This window comes from Chanodichthys erythropterus, chromosome 2 (assembly GCF_024489055.1).
Source record: "Chanodichthys erythropterus isolate Z2021 chromosome 2, ASM2448905v1, whole genome shotgun sequence".
Taxonomy (NCBI): Eukaryota; Metazoa; Chordata; class Actinopteri; order Cypriniformes; family Xenocyprididae; genus Chanodichthys; species Chanodichthys erythropterus.
Genome location: NC_090222.1, coordinates 26,440,597 through 26,466,013, shown reverse-complemented (window position 1 = coordinate 26,466,013; position 25,417 = coordinate 26,440,597). Strand labels below are relative to the sequence as shown.

General features: G+C 37.0%; 1 protein-coding gene across 11 annotated transcripts in view; it reads right to left on the bottom strand.

The window, feature by feature from the left end:
• ptk2ab (protein tyrosine kinase 2ab) overlaps positions 1 to 25,366 on the bottom strand; it is a 71,989-nt gene extending 46,623 nt beyond the window's left edge. For 9 of the 11 annotated variants that reach the window (XR_010896916.1, XM_067406975.1, XM_067406890.1 and 6 more), the window contains exons 1-3: positions 11,717 to 12,115; positions 3,757 to 3,983; positions 258 to 424 (exon numbers count right to left, since the gene is read on the bottom strand). Coding sequence is in view for 10 of the 11 variants with exons in the window: in XM_067406975.1 (XP_067263076.1) it covers positions 258 to 424; positions 3,757 to 3,983; positions 11,717 to 11,798 (476 nt within the window). In the remaining variant the exon portion in view is untranslated. Of the gene's footprint in view, positions 1 to 257; positions 425 to 3,756; positions 3,984 to 6,468; positions 6,940 to 11,716; positions 12,116 to 14,396; positions 14,424 to 25,252 lie in introns of those variants that run through there. The other 2 variants (XM_067406930.1, XM_067406923.1) reach the window with 2 other exon arrangements.
• Between the last annotated feature and the right edge of the window lie 51 nt (positions 25,367 to 25,417).

Below are 25,417 nucleotides of genomic sequence, written 5' to 3'. Positions count from 1 at the left end.
TAAACATTAAAAAATAATCTGACAAACTTTTAAATGGTAGTGACCCCAGTTTGACCACAAACTTCTGAACACTCTTCCTGTTTGTCACTGGTTGAAAAACGTGGACCTGCCATGAACTGTAAATATATTAACCGAGTAGAACTACATGAATGCCACAGAGAAAGGGACACAAGTCAATGGCCATGTTTCCCGAGTAATAATAATGCTTTTATGGTTATGATATCAGCATTAAAACTCACTAACTCATTGAGACTCACCTCCAGTCGTCCTGAGGATGGCTGTGCTCGTACCGCTCCCTCACATGAGACACGCCCATGTCAGGGTGGAGCCAATGAACTTCACCTGTTCTCAGCTGGCAAAGGCGCAGACCAAAGCAGGACACGCACCTCACCTTGTGGATGTCCACAATCTTCTGTATAATGCCCTGAAAAATACACGCAAGAATTTAGTGACAACATATAGTTCAGTACAAAGTTTATAAAATATTCAAAGCAGGACACATCTCAGAGTGAATCTAAGAGAATTCTCTGAAGGAAACCGGTTCAAAGCCAGAAGAGTTTCACTTTAATCTTTGATTAATCTGTCATATTATGGGTCAGTAAGTTCTTTGGTTCTGTGGGATTGTAAGAGAGGAGATAGATGAGACCAAGAAAGAACAGGATGTTCAAGTGTCTGCTGCAGCATAATATATGAATGTCTAACAGGATGGAAAAACTTATTTAATTTATTATGCAAACTGCAAAATGCATGAGCCATGAGGAGAGAACTGATAAGTCACATTAGTGTGTGATGAATTATATGTCATGGTCATATCTTTTCTATTTCCTTACAGACATCATATACTACTACTATAACATGTATAAAAACAAATAACATTTAAAAAAAAAAGGAAAAACATGAATCATACTAATACTTCCTGAATGAACTCCCACAGATTTCATCTGAGATGTCAACTTCAATCTATTTCATTTACTGAATTAGTGTGTGTTAATGTGACGCTACTGTGGCAGTGCCCCGTTTAGTGTGGGCCAGGTTTGGAAGAGGTTCAGACTTGATACAACGAAAGAGCATCAGATGTAAACCTGCATAAAACTGGGAAGATGACGGATGTGTGAGGAATGAAAGCGGGACAATACGCTTTGATGTAACAACGGCTACTTGGCTTCAAGAACCAACCTCATTAAATAATTTAGAGTAGCATGCCATTGTCTGAGGGGATTTTACAAAGAGTGTTCTAGGCCACAGAGAGCTGTTTTCTGAATAATTCTGAAAAGCCTGAAGCTCAGAGGAAATATCATCTTTAGTCTTACACAGGAATGTTTGTGGTGTCAGTATCAAAAAGACTAATGCAGACTAAAGATGTATCAATCAGTATTAAAGGGTTAGTTCACTCAAAAATGAAAATGTTGTCATCATTTACTCATCCTCATGTAGTTTCAAACCCGTTAGAATTTCATTAATATTCAGAACACAAATGAAGATATTTTTTAATGAAGTCTGAGATATTTCTGTCCCTCCGTTGGCAGTCTGTGCAACTACCACTTGTATGCTTCAAAAAGTTCATAAAGAGATCATAAAATTAATCCATATGAATTGAGCAGTTTAGTTCAAATTTTCTGAAGAGACTGGATCTCTTTATATGAAGAACAGATTTAATTTAGGCTTTTATTCACATATAAACATTCATCAACGTACACATCATATGGTAAACAGAAGCTCAAGCATATTTTCTTGACGTACGAGAACCAACACTTTAGATTAGGGAACACATTCACTATAAACTAGTTGCTTTTTAGCATACATATTACTAACATATCGGCTGTTTATAAGTATTTATAAAGAACATATTAAAGGTGGGATCAGTAGATTTTGAAAAAAGCTGTTGGACATTGTTGATATTTGAAATCAACCCAAACAAACCCACCCCTCTCTTCATTGCTTCGCCTCCAAAACTCACACTCCAATCCTAACCACCCTGCTCCAAGTCAGTCTTGAACCCCAGCCCGATCGCTGCTGGCATGCGAGGCGGGTGCACTAACAATAATGCTAAAGTTTAAAGTCTAGTGGGCGTCTGTGTGCAGTGGTTTAACTGCAAAATTCTCACTATCAGGCCACTGTTACACACACAATGTGAGTGGATTTCTGTTTATCACAGCTGACACGCATCAAAACGCTTCACATAAAATAAAGCGCAGTTGATAAACGAACGACAAGGAAAAATTAACATTTTTTTCAGATTTGAAGCGGTTTCAAAGCAGCCTCCACGTCTGTTTTCAGGCCTTCCCACTTAGCTTTCTCCAGTGCTGGAAAGCTTTTCTAATATAAATGTGGGTCTTAAAGCGCTTGTCCAGTCATAAGCTTCTGTATTGTGTCCCATCTCTCAGTTTTTTCTTATTATTATTTTCAAATCTTCCTCTTGCTCATTCTCTCTCCTCGACCGTCATACGTCCCCTAATGCTGATTGGTTAGACTTTTGTTGTTGGTGTCGGCCTAGTCTCAGCCTCAGACATCGCACCCACTGACCTTTGGCTGAACGTCTGATGCATATGGCACGCTTATCTGGAAACACTTCAGGAGTATTGAAGTCATCATCTGGTTGGTTGAATTCTACAGGATGTCCGGGAGACGTGTTTTTTGCGTTCTTTAACGGTCCACATGAAAACAAATACCATGATGCCAAACCCCCTCGTAGAAGAAGAACGCCATCATGTTTACAACTGTGACAACGAGCATTTACCAGGATCAACTCAATGCTGGATTTAAAAAGTATGTGAGTTTTGTGGCTTCATTGTTGCAGTAAACTTGCACAACGTTCTTGAATTAATAATTTATTAGACACACACTGGTCTGTTATTGTTGGTACATCGACTTTCATTTTCACGCCCCTAGACCTGACGCTGAACAAAGTGAACTGTGACTGGTTGCATTACATGTCAGTCAAATGTCCTCTTGGGCGGTCCTTGGCCAATGAAAGCTGCGATAGAGTCCAGACCTTCAGCCGTCAGTCTGAAGGTCAGGCTATGCGAGACTAGTGTCGGCCTGACTAACTTTCAAACAGTGTTATTGACATTCTACTGAGTCTACCTTTAATGCATTATTCTGCATGGCCATATTCTAGATCCCTTAACAGTATTTATTGAGGGAAAACACAGAATTAATCTAAAGTGTTACCAATGAGGTTTGTTCTTATGTCAAGCAAGTACAGTTGAGCTTTTGTCTATGTTCACTGATCAATGTTTATATGTGAATAAAGGCCTACATTCAATCTGTTCATCATATAAAGCGATCATGTCTCTTCAGAAAATTCTGACTAAACTGTTCAATTCATATGGATTAGTTTCACGATCTCTTTATGAACTTTTTGAAGTGTCAAATTGCTAGTTGCTGGCAACTGAGGGACAGAAATTCAGATTTCATTTAAATTTCTTCATTTGTGTTTCCTGAAGATGAATGAAAGTTTTGTGGCAGAATTTCCATTTTTGGGTGAACTAACCCTTTAATAAAGAGTAATGTTATACTGAGTTCAAAACCAACAATTAAACATTGCACATATACAATTTAGAACTTAACGTCACTGAAAATAGTCCTCTAAACAATAGATTATTTTTATGTTATGGGTGACAACCAATATGATGGCTGAAATTAATCATATATATATATAAAACGCTCATCTCTCGTTAGCAATCGCTCCAGCGGCCTCATTAGACTCGGCATTAAGAGCATTAAGAGGTTGACCCAGTTGATCTGCAGACTCACCCTGACATCGGTTGAGTCCCCATGTCGGATGTTGCTGCACCAGGTGCAGGGTTCACTACTGCTCTCGAAGTAGTGGAAGACTCTGAGCACCCGCTCCAGAGCCCCTGCCGTCCGCTCCATCCCTGCGCTGAAGCGAGGCTTGACCCCCTGGTTCAGGGTATGGGTCAGGTTGGGGTCCAGGTAAGCCGCTGCCATGGCTTTGGTGGGTGCTAACTGTCTGTCATATTCTGCAGAGAACAAAGTTATAACTATAGTAAATACTACATTTTCAGATGCAAAAGTGAGACCTTAAAGAATTACTTTTTTTTTAAAGAATCTATCTATCTATCTATCTATCTATCTATCTATCTAGTTATGCGAAAGTTTGGGAACCCCTTGCAGAATCTGTGAAAATGTGAATAATTTTAACAAAATAAGAGAGATCCTACACAATGCATGTTATTTTTTAAATTAGTACTGTCCTGAGGAAGATATTTTATATGAAAGATGTTTATATATAGTCCACAAGACAAAAAAAGTTTGGGAACCCTTGATTCGTAATACTGTGTGTGGTTAATACTGGATGATCTATGACTGTTTGTTTGTTTGTTTGTTTGTTTGTTTGTTTGTTTGTTTGTTTGTTTGTTTGTTTGTTTGTTTGTTTTGTGATGGTTGTTCCTGAGTCTCTTGTTTGCTCTGAGCAGTTAAACTGAGCTCTGTTCTTCAGAAAAAAATCCTCCAGGTCTTGAAAATTCTTCAGATTTCCAGCATCTTTTGCATATTTGAACCCTTTCCTGCAGTGACTGTATGATTTCGAGATCCATCTCTTCACACTGAGGACAACAGAGGGACTCAAACTCATATTAAAAAAGGTTCAAACATTCACTGATGCTCCAGAAGGAAACACGATGCATTAAGAGCCGGGGGGTGAAAACTTTTAGAATTTGAAGATCAAGATAAATTGTACTTAATTTGTCTTCCGGGAAACATGTAGGTATTTTCTGTTGCTTTCGAAAAGCCAGTAATAAATGAAAAAAATGCAACGTGTTTCCTTCTGGAGCATCAGTGAATGTTTGAACCTTTTTTAATAGTTGTGTTTGAGTCCCTCAGTTGTCCTCAGTGTGAAAAGATGGATCTCAAAATCATACATTCACTGCTGGAAAAGGTTCAAATATGCAAAAAATCCTTGAAAACTGATGAATCTGCAGGAGCTGGAGGATTTTTCTGAAGAACAGAGCTCAGTTTAACTGCTCTGAACAAACAAGAAACTCATGAACCACCATCACAAAACAAAAAAACAGTCATAGATCATCCAGGTAACCACACTCAGGGTTCCCAAACCTTTGAACAGGGTTATTTATTTATTTTTTTGTCTTGTGGACTATTTGTAAACATCTTTTATGTAAAATATCTTGGTTATATCTATATTAGGACAGTAGTAAATAAAAAAATAACATGCATTTTGTATGACCTCTCTTATTTTGTTAAAATTTTTCACATTTTATGCAAGGGTTTCCCAAATCTTTACATAAAATGAAATTAGTTGAAATGAGTTAACTACATTTGTTAATGTAAACTAACATTGCAAATGGTACAATTATTATTATAAAATTTATAATAATTATGAAATAATATATAATAAAGATTAAACATGTCTAAATCCTTTATAGTTACAGAACAATTGATTATTATAATATCATTTGTTATGATCAACCAAATGGAAAAAGCTTGCAGGAACATCACTATAGTAAACGACTGCACTATCAGCTTTACAATGCATTCAGTCTCTTTAGTCTTTTAATAATAATAATCATAATCATAATCAAAACACTACATTAGTGAATATTCTTGTTTAGAATAGAAAGAAAAAAATTCATTAAATCAGAGCACAAAACATTTACATCATTGCAGAACTCACAGATAATACCAACACTGACAAGTCAATGAAAGCTCAGTCGAGTCACTTCAGAGATCTAAACACAACTGTAGTGAGGCAATGAACGGCAGTGAGGCACAATGATAAAGATGACAGTCTGATGACTGATGAGCAAAATTTTTTAACTGTCAGAGCAAAATTTACAGCAGGATGCTGCAGACACTAACAGGAGGTTGGACTCCTGGGAGGAAATAAAGGAAAAGGCCCAGACACTAACACCTCAGATGGACAGATGTCTCCTGCAAGCATGCCAGATGAGTGGCCTTGGGGACTATGATTATGTCAGATATTCTGCCAAAAAAGCTTCAAGTACAACAATGCATGATGCCAAACTACAGCATTCCAAAGATGCAAGGTCAATACAACAATGCCTGATTGTTTCACGTCAGCTAAATTATCCCAAAACATTCCCACGATTTGTCTACGGCTCTATTACGACAGTTAACAGTTAAGCATAACAGTGACGATAAGTCTACATGGTCATTATCGTAAAATAAACCCCGAACAAAGCAGATGAGTGGTCAGTTGCCTTGGACATAGTTAATTATTTCACCAATCAATTTCAAGTATTCCACAGAGAATACTGGAAAAAACATTAACGTAATAAATACAGGAAGTTCACACAATACTGACTCACAAACAACTTTAAATAACTTGAAAAATTATATGATGGCAAACAAAATTAGGGTCACCAACACAATAAACCCTGCAAATGGGAAATTATATCAGTGTGAAACAACGGGTAAGAAAGACACATTTTATAGCAGTTTTTAGTTCATTTTAAACTCCTCTCCTACCTTTTCTGAAGAAGGGCCAGCAGGTACACGCCAGCGCAGATCTCAATAGTTCAGGGCTCAAACGGCCCTCTAAAAACACATACGAAAACACTAAAGTGCAAAGCACACATACACTTCGGTGGGTCCAAAGGACGTCAACAAAATGTTATATCCACCTTGTCGCTGGCTGTCAGTCTTTTGGTACACATTTCACACACAAATTCCAGCTCTCACACACATATTCAAACAGACAAAACATTTTAGCAGCTTCCTCTGTGTGACATCACATCCTGCTTATCATTATGTGTCCAGACTAGCCCATGGTTCATGTAACTGGTGATCCAGTTCCTGTCGGTTTGTCGTGAGGAGACCAGGAGAATACACAACACTTCCTGACAAGACGGTCATGAGTCAAAGACCTTCAACAGCACTAAAATCACAACACTTGAGTTAAACCCGCTAATAGACCAAATTCACTCGCACCGGCCTAAATACACACGCGACTGTACTCGCCCACAAGTAAACACACGTGGTTCAATGGGACCTTGGTCAGGAGGAGGAGTTCACAAACATATCCGACTGATAACAAATGTGCCTAACACATTCAATACATACATTCAAACTCCAGCAAATATCATCTGAACATTGTACTTCTGCTACATTTTGTGACATAATAAAATATAAAAATTCTTAATTTTAAAATTATCCACACAAAGTGTTTACATACTACAAACACTCAAATCTCAGATCTATTGCTTGAGCCTGAAACAATATGAATCCTGACACCAAATATGGTCACAAGACCTTGCACGGTAACACCTGAGAGTATTATATTTAGCTGTGCTATTTCCATAGAGGAAATAGGTCCAGCGGCATTATATTGAATGAAATAAGAAAAATGAATGGTAGTTCATTCACTGTGCATATGATTATTCAGATGAATGTCCTTGACTGAACCAGAGGCAAGAGAAAGAAGCTTAAGTTTTAGTACTTGATGCCTTCAGTAGGATTTTCCAAAATCTCAGTCATCCAGTAGCCAGAATGGTTATCAGTTTTTTTCCCCCCAAATACAGTATTTCCTGCTCTTATTGGACTGCTGCCTAAACAAGACACCCATGTTACAAAACTTTAAAGTGCAACTTAAATGTATACAACGTTTCAAATGTCATATACACTAAAAAATATCTGTAAAAAAATGAAACTAATTTACACTGTAAAATACTGTTTTCCATAAAACAGTAATAAAAAAGTTGTAAAAAGTCGTTTTATTTGTCGTATTTTAATATGTCTTATTTATCTAAAACGACAAATAATATTACCCAGAATGCATTGTTGTTGTTGTTGTTTTTTTTACGGTAAAATGGTTTTAAAAAATGGTTAAAATGGTTTTACTGTGTAAATTTGTTTTTGTTTTTTATTTAGAGTGTATGTATTATGGGATGTTAGTATGAATGGGATGAAACTTTGATCACAACATTTGTGTTTATAACAACGTATGCTCTAGCCAAAGCCAAAGCAAAATTAAACAAAAAACCCAAAAGCAAAGCAAAACGAAACAAACAAAAAATGAAACAAAAACAAAACACGCACAAAAAAAAAAAAAAAACAGAAACAAAACAATTGATCAAACATTCTAAAAACGACATTATTCAGATGAAACAGAAGACATTGCTTAGTCATTAATCTAGTAGTACACATGTGCTGCTTTCACCTTCTCTTTCGCCCAGCAGTCAATAGTCTTTTCAAAGAGCTCACTCTCCACCAGAGAGACTGGACACCACACAAAAAGATCCTGTATCTGAGCTCAAGAAACGTAAACTGAGACATCTGATAGTGAGAGTGGTCTCAATATCTCTTTCTTACTTAAGGTTTCTTTCTCTGGCTCCTCCACAGCTATAGGTTCAACAGAGATGATTAGAGAGGCTCTTTTCACAGGGTAATTCTGCACAGACCCATGGGTAGAGGATTCGGTCTCCTCTCACAAGATGACACCAACAGCCTGAAGCAGACATACAGATTCTTTGCAGTAAAACTACAGGCCTCAGAGAGAGCAAAAATGGGATAGTTCTGTGCCTCTGGAATGGTTTATTCCAAATCCAAGCTCAATGTCTTTACAGACAAGAGCTGGAAAAAATTAAAGAGAGGGACTGACATTTCTATGCCTTATTAGATCTAAAACCCTGGACATGAGAAAGGTGTGACAAAAGAAAAGGTGTAGTTTTCCTCTCTCTCCTCTTGTTCCTCTTCATGTACTTTTGCCTTGTCATTGCTCTCTGTGTCCTCATTTCTTTGTTCTTGGCTAACAGAGAAGGCCAGTTTTCCTACTTTTTATGCATATTACACCGTATTGCCACTCATCTGTCTTTCTCCTTCCACACACACTGCTAATTCTCATATTTGAATGGATATAAAATATTTAGTTGGTGCACAGAGAAAAGGAAACCGTCTAATTGTGGTGGAGAGAAGCAAGATTTCATCCATGGCCTGGACAGTTAGCGAAGAAACAAAAGAAATGAGTTTAACACGCACTGTGTTTATGATAAAATAATGAAATTACAATTACCTTTCTTCATTTTGGGTGATGATGGGCTGTAAACTTCAATAGCTGTGTGAAATAAGGCCCAGGCGTAAATGAGAGATAAGCATTAAAAGTCAAGCCGTCAAGCTGTGTGCCTTTGATATATTAATTTATTTTAAAGGCATATAATCTTCAATTAAACACACCAGTATTGCTGCGATTTGATTAACTCAGCTATAAACAAGTAATTTTCCAGCAATCTCAGATAAGCCTGTAGGAAAGCTAATATCGGGAAGGCCTATTAGCATTTTTGAAATAAAATAAATTAAATAAAAAGTGTAGACATTTCTTTATCAGTACTATACATTAAGCACACAATGAAACTCTGATGCCACTGACAATAAATAGCAGTATATTTTGTATTCAGTACGAGCCAAGCTTCCCACATACACAATCAGTTGAGCTCAGATGGGAATTCAGCCCTCAGTAATGAAGCTACACTGCACCTACATGACTGCTCTTGCACTGATGTCAGCCGAGAGGTAATCAGGCTCTCTGATTGTTCATTAAATTCAGCCTTATGAGTTGGAGCTCTTAGAGTTGATTTCTCAGTCATATATTACAGAAGATATCGTTCAACACTTGCTGCTCTAGTAGGGCTGGTTTTCAATAAAACTCAAAAAATAATTAATAATTGAAAGAAATAAGATAATTTGAATATCTTTGTACACAAGATAACAGTATAAATCAGGAACTTTTGTAATGAGGAAGGATAAACATAGGCACACAGGCCACCTATACAGTGGCAAATGCAAGTAAAAATAAAAGGTGAATAATACATTACATCATTCAAGTCAAAAATGATAATCTGACCCTTGCTCAAATAAGTCACGTATGATACAAATTTAAGACTAAAGCGCTTACACTGGTACTATACATGTCTGTTCAAAAGTTTGGGGTCACTACATTTTTTTTTTTTTTTTTTTTTAAATTAATACTTATATTCAGCAAAGATGAATTGAATTGATCAAAACTGACAGTAAAAGACATTTATAATGTTACAAAAGATTTCTATTTCAAATGAATGCGCATTCTCAAAACAAGAAGTATCAAAGGTTCTACGTAAATATTAAGCAGAACAACTGTTTACAACATTAATAATAATAATAATAATAATAATAATAATAATAATAATAATACCAAATGTTTATTGAGCACCAAATCAGAATTATTTCGGAACAAACCTGGAGTAACGGCTGATGAACATTTAAATGTCACAATATTAATTAATGTCATTACTGTATTTTTAATCAAATAAATGCAGCCTTGGTGAGCTTAAGAGAATATTTTTTAAAAACAACTAAAAGCCTCAAACTTTCAAACTGTAGTCTAATCCATATAGCAAAATAAATGTAGACATGGGGCCAGGCAAATTAGCGTGCAATTAGTGTGCAATCCCATAAAAGTGCCGATGGGAGCGAAAAGTTCTGTGCGTGATCTACTGACGACGTGGAAAAGAACACAGTCGCAGCCGGATCATTTCCATTATGACCAACGCAATCTACCAAAAGCAGCACAAATTAGCACCTGGTTCAAGACGTTTTTTTCAAGACGGGGGGGGGGAGGTAAATAATGGCGCAAATAACAGTAAATTATCTAGCGCAAAACTTAGTAAATCACCATGCATGATTCATTCAAAGGGTTAGTTCACCCAAAAATGAAAATTCTGTCATTTATTACTTTCCCTCATGCCATTCCACACCCGTAAGAGCTTCATTAATCTTCGGAACACAAATTAAGACATTTTTGTTGAAATCCGATGGCTCCGTGAGGCCTTCATAGGGAGCAATGACACTTCCTCTCTCAAGATCCATTAATGTACTAAAAACGTATTTAAATCAGTTCATGTGAGTACAGTGGTTCAATATTACTATTATAAAGCGACGAGAATATTTTTGGTGCGGGTAATAAATGACATTATTTTCATTTTTGGGTGAACTAACCCTTTAAATATTCTCCTCCCATAAATTTTGCTTCTAAAAGGGAAACTCAAACAAAAGCAACTGTGTCCATGCCTTTTGAGCACTATTTTTTCACTGCGTGTCTTTAGTAAATCCTAACAGTAGTTTTTAACGCCAAAAGAGGACTGGCGCATGATATGGCACAGTAATTAAAAATGTAAATTAAAAATCAGGTCCAACAGGTTGTCGAGCCAACCCAGGTATAAAGTAAGGTTGGAATGGCCAACTATCTCACATTACATTACACAAAATATAATAATTAGATCATGATTGATACTTCACCAAACATGAGAGATTCAGATGTTGGTGAAAGAGTGAATCTGTGGTATCAATTTTGATCTCTCTTGCGCAACTCGCTTCACTTTTATTAAGTACCATAAATAAAACTACTCATACAAAAACATGAAGAACTGATGCAATATTATGAGGACAAATAAGTGCAATAAATCAATGTATCATTTTAGCGGCACAGCCCTACAAATAAAGATGATGTCTGCCGAGATATTAAAACTAAACCCAATTCAAAAGCACTTCTATTGCGAGAAAATACCACAATAAAAGGACTCTAGCAAAAATCTAAACCACTGAGAGGTCATATCAGACCTCCTACACCTTTCTCCTAAATCGCCTTTAAATCAATACTCCACATCCTGTAAGACAGATCCAGCGTGAAACAGTATCATGGAGGTTTTCTGGAAGCGGTTTACAGTGCTGTATGTGGGTGACATACTTGGCAGAGGGGGAGGGTAGGAGTAGACGCAGGCTCCTCGTGTCCAGCACAGCGGGAAGGGATTGCAGCCGCTGCTCTCCATCCGCTGGCCTCCTCTCTCGTCTCTCTCCCAGGCCCAGCGGCTCTCCGACTCCCTGACACAGTCATAGGGAGCTGGGGGTGACCCCGGCCCACCACAACGCACTTTAACCAGGCCAGCAGGGATGGCCCTCAAAGGCTTGGGGTGATGCGTGGTGGGAGGTCGCAGGAAGGTGATTGGTCAGCTGACTGATGCTCTAATCCAGAAGTATGAAAACATCAAGTGATCCACAAGAGCATGCGGTTATGGGAACGAGGACGGCAGGTAGATGCAAACGCAAGGTGTGCTGGCCTTGTTTCCCTTAGAAATGCTTTTTAGAAATCCACTAACAAGAGCAGCGGAAAAAGATCCAGAAGTGACAGGGAAATCCCACAGCTGCCCGGAGTATTCCAGAGAATGGATGCAGCAGGCGAGGCTGGAACAAGAGCAGAAATGTCGACAAGAATAATCCTCACATGCTAAATGCTTCCTTTTAGCTGCCTTTCTAAGGTTCATCCAGATTAAGAGAGACTGCGGTGATGGTGTGTGTAACTTTCACAATCTGGCAGAGTGTGTCAGGAGAGAAAGTGTGCGTAAGAGAGAGGGAAAGAGAGAGAGAGAGGGAAAGAGAGAGAGAGAGAATCAGGCCAAATGAAATAAGAGGAGGGGCCTCTTTAAATATGCTAATGAGTTCTGTGAAACCACCTGCTATTGGTCGACCAGTTTATGTTTACAAAACACAGACCACCAAGTCAAAAGAAGCAGTCGAGCAGGTTTTTCAGGGTCAGGCTTTGACCAGGATTATTCAATTGGGCGGTCTGGATTCTGTTTACATTCTCGGCATTGTGTTGCGTATTTAAATACAAAGCATTATCGTTTCTAAGAACCCCAAATCACCTTATGAATGACGGTAGAAATGTTATACTGTATGCTTCACCAAGAGGCTGTTTGTGGTTCTTCAGGACAGCTGTGGGCTACTCGTGGAGCTTCGTGTAGAGAGGGACTGAAGGAATGTCCGTCAGCTACCTGACAAAGGCTCAAGGAAGGAAGCTTGTTTCCTGTTTTTGACAACAGCCATACTTGCAGAGATGCACATGAATAAACAATGAAGCATCGCTGCAAATGTAGCTAAAGTTTTTTTTTAGCAAACAAGTGAAGCTTTGCAATTTGCATAACTCCAACATTTCTTCATGTTGAAGAACTCTCTATAAAAAAGGTACTATGGCAATGTACTGAAGAAATAGTTCACAATGTAATCCCAAACATACCTTTTCAGCTTACTAACAACAGCTAAGTCTTTGTTCTGTGCCATTTACACATGAAAAATTATATCAGAGATTTACCATAATTCAGTCTGCAGTGACATTGCAATCTGTCTATATTAATGTTTTGCTAAAATAAGTCAGAAATAAAGTCAGAGAAAGAGAGAAAAACACATCAGAAGATGAAAAGAATGAACACAGAAGTAGTGACAGATAGTCATCATTAGAATTTAAAGAAGTACCTCAATAAAACTGTTGCGTATTTTATGATTAGTTAGAAAAATTAGTTTTGTTTAATTGAGCTCTCTGAACTGGCCATATATTAGAAGTGTAATTGTCCATAAGAAAGGACCGTTAATTATAAAAAAAACTATTTAGAGAATGCTGAAGAGAAGATGGAGAGATGACCTCTTCTTTTTTCCCCTCGGATAAATACAACGATAACCGCAACAGACAAAGGTCAAGAAACTTATTCCAGGAAGAACTGTACTAGTTCTTCATCTATTGAGTACAGTACAAGAACTGTACCAGCAGTTTTGTGCATTATTTTGCGCTTATAATCCTAAGTCCTAACATACTGTTTGATTGCAAAGCATAATGCAGATAAATAATTTGCTGTTATTTAAGAGTTTCACCTTGCTATGTTTGCCAGAGATATTCATTACCATTCCAAGCACTCGTTCCCTATAGGGAGGGCAAACAGGTCATTTCCTGCTATACTAACCACATTCTCAAATATCAGTTAATAGGCCCCATTTTGTGCTTAATAATGGTCTCCATAGATGCCATACAGACACACAGGAACCCTACTGTCTAAAAAGGCCCTCCTTCCCTCCAACAGTAATGCCCTTGGCGATGGAAAGAAACAAGGTTAAAAATATGAAGCATCAGCTGATTGGTTGGGCATCTTGAATCTGATTGGATAACGCTACAGTTACTCAGAAAACTGTGAATGAATTGAAGATGCACCAGCAGCAAACTAGACTTGAACAAAATGAGCAAAAACACATACAAATCAAAAAGAAAGACAAAAAAAATTCACCCACAATTAAAACTATAAACCAAATCTCAAGTGCTTACAGCATTAAAAGTCTTTTTTACATAAATGAATAATACATCAAATGAAAAAAAGCTGGTTATGGGGGGAATTAAAATGCAGCTCCATTGTCATATGGGCAGCCCAAAGGCAGTTGACAGGCTTTGGAACAGAATGTACTGATCTGCTTTACAGAAGAACACGCTCTACCCAATTCACATTCAGTAAATGGTGGATTAAGGTTAGGCTGACATTTCCCCCGATCAATTTGAAATCCATTTCAGAGAGAAAGTGAGAGAGAGAAAGCAAAAGAGTTTGTCTTACCTGCATAATATGATATCCTTGAAATATCTGAAAAACAAAAAACAAAAAAACAATCATGTTAGAGTTTATACAGTTGCAGAAATGATCTTCATTTTACAAAAGCATTGAAACTAGTATGTTCAAGCACCAGTGTGTGTATAGAGAGCCCTCTAGCTGTCAACTGCTCTGGTGATCTTCACATTCAACTATATCTATATCAAGGCTATATGTTTATGTGCATTTAGTGATAAATGCATCTGAAATAACCACTGGCACAGAACAGGAAAACAAACAGGAAAAAATATGAAATTACAACTAAGCACAAATACTGCTACTAGACTGATACTAGAAATTCTAAAATCCAGACCCAATTCAACTCATCCTAAACTGCGTTTTAAAATGATGCCAAAAAATGGCATTTGCGGATTTTAGTCCATGTCTTTTAGTTTTGAGGTTATCTAGTGAACTGATAAAAAGTTTCAAAACTTTGGGAGATAAACACATTTAAGATTCTCTGTTTTTCTCTTCAAGGAAAACAAACCAAAAATATTGATGACTCATCCTGTACTGCTTAGATTTTTGTCCAATCAAATGCTCTCCAGAATGAGCATGTTCCATCCCAACTGGCAAGCAGCAAATCATGGTCCATGGCTGTGATGTAATTAAAGCCTATTAACTAAATAATGAGAACCTTTTGATCTGTATAAAAAGTCTTGTTTTAATAGAACCGTATTTATCCCGAATATAAATAAAAAAAATTTACCATCTGAAATATGCAGTGACTTATATAATGCAATTCACGTCAAGCATACAAAACATGTCAAAATTTCACACATTTAGATTTGTGCCAAATGAGAGAGGTACATACGCCCAAGTTTATCTGTATAGCACATCTTCCACAAGCTGGTAGTTTCAATTTCACTTTAAATAGATTTGTTTAGGCTTGGCATTTATAATAAATGTTTTTTTATTTATAATGAATGTTTGTAAAAGTTTCATAGATTAACTTTTTGGTATTTTACATTATTTCAGAGTTTACTAATAAAATGTGACACGCAGATGCCATGCAATCTGTTTTTTCCCAACAATGCAATTTTGACCTGGTGCAACTTAGTCAGGTCACTCAGGTGTGATTTTCCGGAAATATAAATATGTCAAATAATAAAGTATGTATTAATTAATAAATATGTATTAATCTGGAACACAACATAACACAATAGAATAGAATGATGTCCAAGGACCATTAGCATGAAACTGTGACACACAGAAAGGACAGATTGATGCAAAAAGCACAGAATGAGGTCATTCTTGAGCCCACTGTTCAGTCAGACTCTATCAGCAGGTCAGCCAGAGGCTGAGCGACGATCAGAACCTCAGAAAAGTCTGTCTCATTATACAGGGAATGCTGGATAATCTTTTCATTGTAGATGCTGAATTTCATTGCGCTTTAATTGGAATGCAGTGCATTTCCACTATTCGAAGCATCCAGCATCTCACACTGCATTACGCTGAAAAGGTGAATAAACAAAAGGCGGACAGACTTTATAATTCTGTGATGATAAATAAGACTGCATTTAATTTAAAGGTCATTGCGGTACTCTACAAAAACTATAAAACTACAAAGTCTGGTTGGTTTTTCTCTGCCAGCGACCAACTTTCACTCTGTGAACTATGTTTAGCTTTAGAGTTAATGCCAGCGAGATCTTCTCATAAATGCAGGCAGCTATCAAACTGGCAATCAACCTAAACCTCACACAGCACTACAGAGGAAAATAGAAGCAAAGCAGACAGTAATTGTGAAAAATAGACAGTTCAGAGAAACAAACACTGAAGCCATCATTCATTGAGAACAGAGAAGATCAGTAAATTGTCATAAATGAACACACGCATATAGCATTTGTCTATTGTGAAAGGCTGTGCTGTAGCTCCAGGCCTGACTGTAAGACTGGCATGTATTTGTCAGAGTCAGAGCAGGAGAAGAGGCCGAGATGTTATCGCTAACATAATCTCCTGATTGATTCATCACACCAACCCGAGAAAGTGTTCAATTGCAAAAACTGCCAGTCATGCTATGTTTTCAACAGGAATATAACAGAAATGTCTCTGCAAATAAAATAAAAATTAAAAAAACATGTCATACCATCTTAAACAGATTTTTGGTTCACTGATGGAACAAGGTGGCCTGACTGATCAACCTCCAGTCATACTAACTATCTACACCAACTTGGACCATATATGAAAAGTTTGGACCAGAAACTCTAGCTACCATGAGAAGCTGGTTTTATCTGGATTTTCCAACAAAAAATAAAACTCAAAACAAATAAAAGAAAAAGAAAAAAGGAGGATGACAGTCAATATCTTAAAGATTCCTTTATTCCTCATTGAATAACAGCCAAATGATCTTGCACAAGTTTTCTGAGAACATCAGTTGTTATTATGAAACACTGATGCCAAGTTATTATGACACCCAGAGCATTTTATACAAAGAATAAATCTAGGAAATAAAGTGAACACTAAGATTAGAAATATTAAAAATGATGAGAGAGTGCAATTTTTTTTTTAAATCCTCAGTCAAACTATCTATCTTTTCCAACGAATGGACAAATGCAAACAGGAAGTTGCCTTGGAAGATGCACAATATACTGTAGATCTGTACCACATCAGATGACAACTGATATTTAAGATTTTTGTAAGTTTTTTGGTATAACTCAATATTGGATATTTAATTGCACATGCTCAATTCCTCTAATTGTACATTTAGATATGTTTGCCATCATTGCACACCAATTTAAAAAAAGTTATTTAAAAAAACACTAATAATTGAATAACATTGTTAAACGTAATGCTCAGCAAATCTCAAACTGAATATACATTTTTCATAATGTATAATTTTCTGATGTCTAAATTCACTTGTACCATTAAAAAACAATTAATTTTAGTTGTTAGTGTTTTATTTTAATTTATTTAGACAAAAAGTATTACATTTTAATATCTGCCATGCCATTATCAGCCATAACATCAAAATAGTTATTGGTCAGAATTTTATTATTGTGCATCCCTTCCGTTTTCTTGAAAGCAAGTAAAAATAGAGTCAAAAATATAACAGAGAAAGATGTGTGCGTTTCACTCAGGGCAGAGGAGAAGAGGGCTTGTAACCCACAAGGGAGAAGGAAGAGTAAGAGTGAGAGACAGCGAGGAGAAGGTTGACCCCTCTCAACAGCATCTACAAAAGACATCCATCAGTGCAAACCCTTCTCAAAGCCCCCCTCTACTTACAGCACACAAATTCACCTGTTTCTTAACCTCTTAGTCTTATCTTTCCTCTCAGCAGTCACACCGCTATGACACTGCCATAAAGATACAGCACTTTGGTGCTAAGTGACAGAGGCTGAATTGAGACCAGTTTTAAGGTACAAATATGGGTAAGAGTAGTTTAATTAGGGCCCCATTTATTATACCTGGTATTAAGAAGCATTTTCATTAATCGGATTCAGATCACAAGTTGACGATGCCAAATACAGGTGTAAACGGGGTTGAAAGCATTTTGAGCTTGTCCACTTTTGACCACCTCTAGAGGTAGTTGAAAATGCATTCGACTAGATTGCTTTTGTAGTGTGGTCGAATGCATTCAAACAACAGCAAAAGACTGCCTACTGCCTACTGCCTACTGACCACTTTACCCACCCATAGACCCTCCCCTCAAAGAAATCAGGACAGAAGTGGTCGAAAGTGGACAAAAGCAAAGGATTAAAACACCTAGTGTAAATAAACAGAACATTCTGTGGTATGTTGAAGAATGATTTTGTCCATAGTGATTCCATTGACTTTTATTGTTTGGACTCAAAAGACACCACATTTTTCAAAATACCTTCTTTTGGGTACCACAGAACACCCCCCACAGGATGATGTGATAAGAATAGTATCTCACAAAAACTATATTCTCAGAAAAGTAAAAAACACCATTAAAAAGAAATCCGTCAGACAGAAATGTCTCATCGCTGCTATATGTGTTGACCCCTGTCACTCTGTAATATAACAGAATGAAACCCTCAGCTGTTCTAAAACAGTTAGGAGCGCAGACCTCTGCCAATCAATAGTAATAACAGGGAAAAATGTCACCATGTCACACTACGGCCTAAAAGCAGCCCAGGATAATTCGCTTAATGAATAGCCCAGAAGAGACAGACCCTGAAGCCTGGCTGAGCCGAATAAATCCACATTCCAGTCATCATGTTCTGGCTTAATAATATACACCTGACAATTTCAATGCTCTGGTTGAGCTGCACTTCAGGTACGAGAAACTAGATGTTCTTTACCAAAATTTCTTTATGCACTTCTAGACAGAGTCATGGTAACATTCAAATATTCACCCATGCAGGCAAAACATTCATCTACGGAAGGCATCACGGAGTCAACGCTCATTGATCAATATCAGATTACAAGACTGACAGTGGAACAAAGATTCAGATTTGAGTAAACATTGAAGGCGATACAATAGAGACAAACAGTTCACATGCCTCAAAACTAGTAAATCAAAGGTGCTGTTTAAATAGTTATCTACTATATCAGACAAACCATACGAGGTCATTAGCTAGTTCAGTTACTGAATGAACAAAAATATAACTACACGTTCAAAAGTTTGGGGTCAGTAAGATTTTTTGTTTTTGAAAAAAGTGTCTTATGCTCAAAAAGGCTGCATTTATTTGATCATGTATATTGTAAAACATTGTTATACAAGTTTAACTTTTCTATTTTAATATATTTTAATTTGCTCCTGTGATGACCAAGTTGAATTTCAGCAGCCATTACTCAGAAGTCAATGTTGAAAAACAGTTGTACTGCTTAGTATTTTTTGTTTTTAGCACTTTTTTTCAATATTCTTTGATGAATAGAACATTCAAAAGGACAGCATTTATTTGAAGTGTAATTTTTTTGTACACTCTAAAAACTAATTCAGGGCACCTTTAGTCATTACTTAAATATATATAAATATATTGTTGTGAAATAAAAAAAATCAAGTTCTGAAATGCTGTTAGACTTTTTACTTGTAATTGTTATTTTATTGAGCTTGGATGACACACACATGAATGCCTATTGATTCGATATACTATCATGACTTGTCATAGTTTAACATTTTCAGTTAATCAAAAATGTATTTAATTTTAAGTTCTGTTAATGTAAAATTCAATCTGATGACATGTAAACGTAAGTTAAGTGAAACTGGGCTGGGATTTATATTTCCCATCATGCTTTGCCCATGGCACTTGAAAGGGAGAGTAAATGCTAAAATTAAGTGTTATATAATGTTTTTTGCACAAGATTAATGGTAAGGGAGATTTAGCAGTAATTAGTGTTTTGTTATGCTAATTTAGAAGAGTTTCTGTTAATGTGGGTTTTTGGAGATTTACCATCATGGTGACAAGTGGTGCTTGTTAAGTTCATGTTACTTAGAAATGCGTTTTATTGTGTCCAAAAAGTGTCTTCAACTTACTTAAAACATTATGTTGGATCAACTTAAATAGTTGCATTCATGTTGACAATTATTAAGTTCATGTTACTTAGAAATGTGTTTTTATTGTGGCAAAAAAAAAGTATTCACCTTACTTAAAACATTATGTTGGATCAACTCAAAATATTGCTTTGAATTAAATGTAATTCTCCCAATTGGCTTAAGTTAAAAATTCTAGTGGAAAACATTAACATTTTTTTTGTTGAACCAATGTTTTATTTTTTAGAGTGTAATAGTGTCAAAGTTTTTTACTGTCATGTTTGATAAATTGAAATCATCCTAGCTAAACAAAAGTATTAATTTCTTTAAAAATTAAACAAACAAAAATGACAGATCCCAAAATTTATACCAGCCCTGCTGAAAAATCCAGCTAAAATCAGCCTAAGCTGGTCAGCCTGGTCATAGCTGGTTTTAGAGAGGTTTCGGTTAGCTAGGAGGCTGGGAGACCAGCTTAAACCATCTGAACACCAGCTAACCCAGGCTGGAAGACCAGCTTAAACCAGCTAAGACCAGCCAACCAGCTTAGGCTGTTTTTAGCTGGATTTTTCAGCAGGGAGTAGTGTATTTAAATAAATATTCTAGGTTCAGTACAAGTTAAAGGGTTAATTCACCCAAAAAATGAAGCTCAAACATGCTGCGTAACCAGTGAGGTTCATTCTTATGTGTTATGCAGCAAGTCTGAACCTACCAGAAGAGGTTTGTTCTTGTGCGTCATTCAGGTTAGGTTGAGCTTCTGTTTATGCTCGCTGATCAAGGTTTTTATGCAGGTAAAAGCCTGAATTAAATCTGTTCATCATAAAAAGCGATCAAGTTTCTTTAGAAAATTTGGACTAAACTGCCTGATTCATATGGATTCGTTTTCCGATCTCTTCATGAACTTTTTGAAGCGTCAAACGTTCAATTGCCAAGGCAGTCAGTGGAAGGAAATCTGAAAGAATTGTGTCATCAAAAATATCTTCATTTGTGATCCGAACATGAACAAAAGTCTTACAGGTTAGCAGATCCAAAAATGAAAATTCTCTCATTAATTGCTCACCCTCATGTCGTTCCACACCCATAAGACTTTTGTTCATCTACGGAACACAAATTAAGATATTTATGATGAAATCCAATAGTTTTTTTTTTATCCTCAATAGAAAGCAATGAAATTGCCACATTCAAGGTCCAGAAAAGTAGTAAAAACCAATAGTCCACGTGACTACAGTGGTTCAATCCTAATATTATGAAGCGACGAGGATACTTTTTGTGTGCAAAAACAAAACAATTTTGTCTCTTCCCTGTCATTCTCCTACGTTATTTATATTGCAGCGCTTCCATGTTATGCCCGAACGCCAGCTCAGTATTGGCCGAAACTCTTCACGTGAACAGCACGACGCACGCGTGTGATGCTGATGCAGGAGCCGGCCAATACTGAGCTGGCGTTCTGACGTAGAACACGGAAGCGCTGGACATAAATAGCGTAGGAAAATGACAGGGGAGAGACAAATTTATTGGATAAAGTCATTATTTTTTGTTTTGCCACACAAAAAGTATCCTCGTTGCTTCATTATATTAAGATTGAACCACTGTAGTCACATTGACCAATTTAAAGGAATAGTTCACCCAAAAATAAAAATTTGATGTTTATCTGCTTACCCCTAGGGCTTCCAATATGTAGGTGACTTTTTTTCTTCAGTAGAACACAAATTATGATTTTTAACTGCAATCGTTGCCATCTGTAAGTCAAATAATGCGAGTGGATGGGAACTTCTGCTATAAGAGTAAATAAAACTTGCTTAGATAAATCCAAATTAAACCCTGCGGCTCGTGACGACACATTGATGTCCTAAGACACGAAACGATCGGTTTGTGCAAGAAACCGAACAGTATTTATACACATTTTTTTTTACCTCTAATACACCACTATGTCCAAAGTTCTGCGTTCAGCACTCGTTTAGTGATGTCTGATCGCGCTCTGACAACGGCAGTGATGTCTGGCACTCATTGAAGTATAAGCGCGAGACATCACTGCTGTTGTCAGAGCGCGATCAGACATCACTAACCGAGTGCTGAACACAGTTAGACACAGTGGTGTATTAGAGGTAAAAAAATTATATATAAATACTGTTCGGTTTCTTGCACAAACCGATCGTTTCGTGTCTTAGGACATCAATGTGTCGCCACGAGCCGCAGGGTTTAATTTGGATTTATCTAAGCAAGTTTTATTTACTCTTATAGCAGAAGTTCCCATCCACTCGCATTATTTCACTGACAGACGGCAGCGGTTGCAGTTAAAAATCATCATTTGTGTTCTACTGAAGAAACAAAGTCACCTACATTTTGGACGCGCTAGGGGTAAGCAGATAAACATCAAATTTTCATTTTTGGGTGAACTATCCCTTTAACAATGTTTTTACTACCTTGAATGTGGTAATTTCGTTGCTTTCTATTAAGGATATTAAAAAAAACAAAAAAGACATCAAAATATCTTCATTTGTGTTCTGAAGATGAACAAAGGTCTTATGGATTTGGAACGACATGAGGGTGTGTAATTAATGACAGAAATTTCATTTTTGGGTGAACTAACCCGTTAAGCTCCTTTGTGGCATAATGTTGATTACCAAAAAAAATAATTTCAACTTGTCCTTCATTTTCTTCTAAAGAGATGAAAATATAAGGTTACCGTGAAGCACTTCCAATAGAAGTGAATGGAGCCAATTAGTGAAATGGTATTATAGACACAAGATGTAAACAAAATACATGTTAGTATGATTTTAGTTTTAAAAATTGCTTATTAACCTTTTCTCTAAGTTATGTTCAATGTTACAACTTTGTTGCCGTGACACAACACAACACCTAAAACAGCTTTACAGCTCAAATAAAACAATCTGCTTTTAAGTCTGACAAAACTTTCCCCTGTTAACTTCCATCGTAAGTGCCTCAAAAAAATAGAGGGACAAGTCAAAGTTATTTTTTGTGGTAATCAACACAAATGTTGTCAACTGAGCTAAACTTGTACTGAACCCATAAAATCCCTTTAATGTTGTCTTTATTTTTCAATGCAAGATGACTGTAAGGTTACTTAAAATGATGTAACTCTTAAAACATCAACAGTATAGTTTTCAAAAAACTTACATCAGTGCTGATTTAATGTTTAAATAACATTCGCTGTGCCTGTCTGGTGGATCATTCCAATACCTGCAGCGGACCAAAGCTATGTTGAGACTTGTCAAATACACAGGAATTTGTACTAAACAAATGTTGCAATACATTACAGATAACCTACATATGCAAACAACATTTGAAAATAAAATCTAATAAATTATTACACAGATGATAAACAACATTAAACCACCACGTAAAAGAACAACAAGCTAAAGACACTAACCTATCAACCTAAATAATGAACCAAAACATTCTTTAAAACATATGCAGAATCGTGTACATTAAGCAATAAAAGTGAAAATGGCTATACACACAGGCACACCTCTTTGTTTTAGTATTTGAGGACAAATCTCGAGGCGGACTGAAAATACACCACCATACAGAAATCTAGCCTCAAGCGCAGCACTACACCAAGCCAAGCCTCCTGGAGTTCTTCCGATCACATTTGCATTGGAAATATGAAATATGGCTTGAGGTAACCCTACTCCACCCTGAAGCAGAAAAAAATGCCCTTTGTTTTATAGATGATCCCATATGCGAGTACACAAAGCAATGTTTTCAAATTAGATGCTTCACCTGGATGGGTTGTATATATGTGTGTGTGTGTGTGTGTGTGTGTGTGTGTGTGTGTGTGTGTGTGTGTGTGTGTGTGTGTGTGTGTGTGTGTGTGTGTGTGTGTGTGTGTGTGTGTGTGTGTGTCAGAAGCTTCCGACCCTAAGCTGCCTGTTAGAAACTCTCTTCCTGTCTTGGAGCAGCTTGTAAATAATGAATGATTACCATTACACAATGCCCCTGTGATTAATGTCAGCACTATAACAAAGACCCACGTACCTGCACTAGCACAACTTATAAAACTCCAGAACTGCATGATGTATTTTCCAGGCTCATTCCTCAGTGTTCCTTACCTGTACTAATGACGTAACGTTAGAGAATACCTGCAAAGGCTCCTGATGCCCACAGATACACACGCCTATAGAAGCCCCGCCCACTACATAGCACTGCTCTGATTGGTCAACATCCACAACAAGCAGGTGAAGAGCACTCACTAGTGACTCATTTCCGTGAATCGGTTCTCTCGAACAGTAAGATGAAAATCAACCGGTTTTGAATCATTATGGGTTTTTTTTTATGTCATCAAGATTATTTACGTTATATAGATTCCACACGTTTTGATAAAATTGTATTTTTAAACCGACTTGGTTTCGTACAGGCCTATATGCTGATTAAAAAAAAAAATCAGTCTGACTCGTGAACGAATCGTTCAGTAAAGTTGTGCGAGGCGGTTCAACAGATTCAGTAGAAAGAACCGCCTCAAAAGAGCGATTCGTTCACGACAAGTCAGCATGAAAAAATAAGCATAATAAAGAATAAAACTTTGATAAACAGATCAATAATGTGATATGGTTGTGAACAGATATCTTCTCCTTGCTGATTATTGCATCTTTGCCAATGATTTATTTCTTCTATTTCATTAAATAAATAATTAAATTGAATTAAACCAGTAACCAACTCACAGAATATTAAACCATGTATCCGAAATATTAGGCTACATGAAGCAGGTGACTAGCCTACCCCCCAAAAAACGAAATTAATGCACATTGCCAGAACTAGTCATTAAATGAAAATACATGCACTTCATACATAATATTGGTGGAAATAGCATCATAGGGCAACGCTATAATAAAGCTTGCCTGCGCACTAAACTGGTTGCATTGTTTGTCTTTTGTTATTGTTTTCAGTTCACCATGTGAACAGAAACAGTCTGACAACAATACACAGCCCCTAATACAACACACTAAACTCAAGATAACAAACCAACAGCGATCAAGTCATATTTACACCGGGTTATTAAACATGCAGAATGCCGTTAAATGTGACACGACGCATTTTCCGTGAGGAATAAAACATTTGGAATGGCTTAAAATGACTGGGTATGGTCTCTTTCGCATTGCAGCCGCACTTTGTCCTGCAAATCCGAGCACAGCTTACTTTTATCAGCAATTTCATAATGATACGAGAATCCTAAGCACGCTGCAATACAATAACACGCCTCGCATTCACAATCTAACGCAACACAACATGTCAGATTGGCCCAGGAAAGCCCACTCTCCAGGTCCAAGTGCAGATATGAGCCCCCCTCACGCTATGCTACCAGGCTAACACACTTATTGCAATTATTATAGCAAATATAAAATGTGCATTCTTAACAAGGACCAATATTTACCGTATTCTTTTCATCGAATGTCTCCAAAAACGCGCCCTCCTGATAAACACCCTGTAATGTTTAGCTGTGGTTAGTATCCCGTATTAACGCTGTTTGTGGGTCCGTCCAGGCTCCGTGGGGTCTGTAGTGGATCTGAAGCCGGAATCCTCCCTCTTGCTCTCTCTC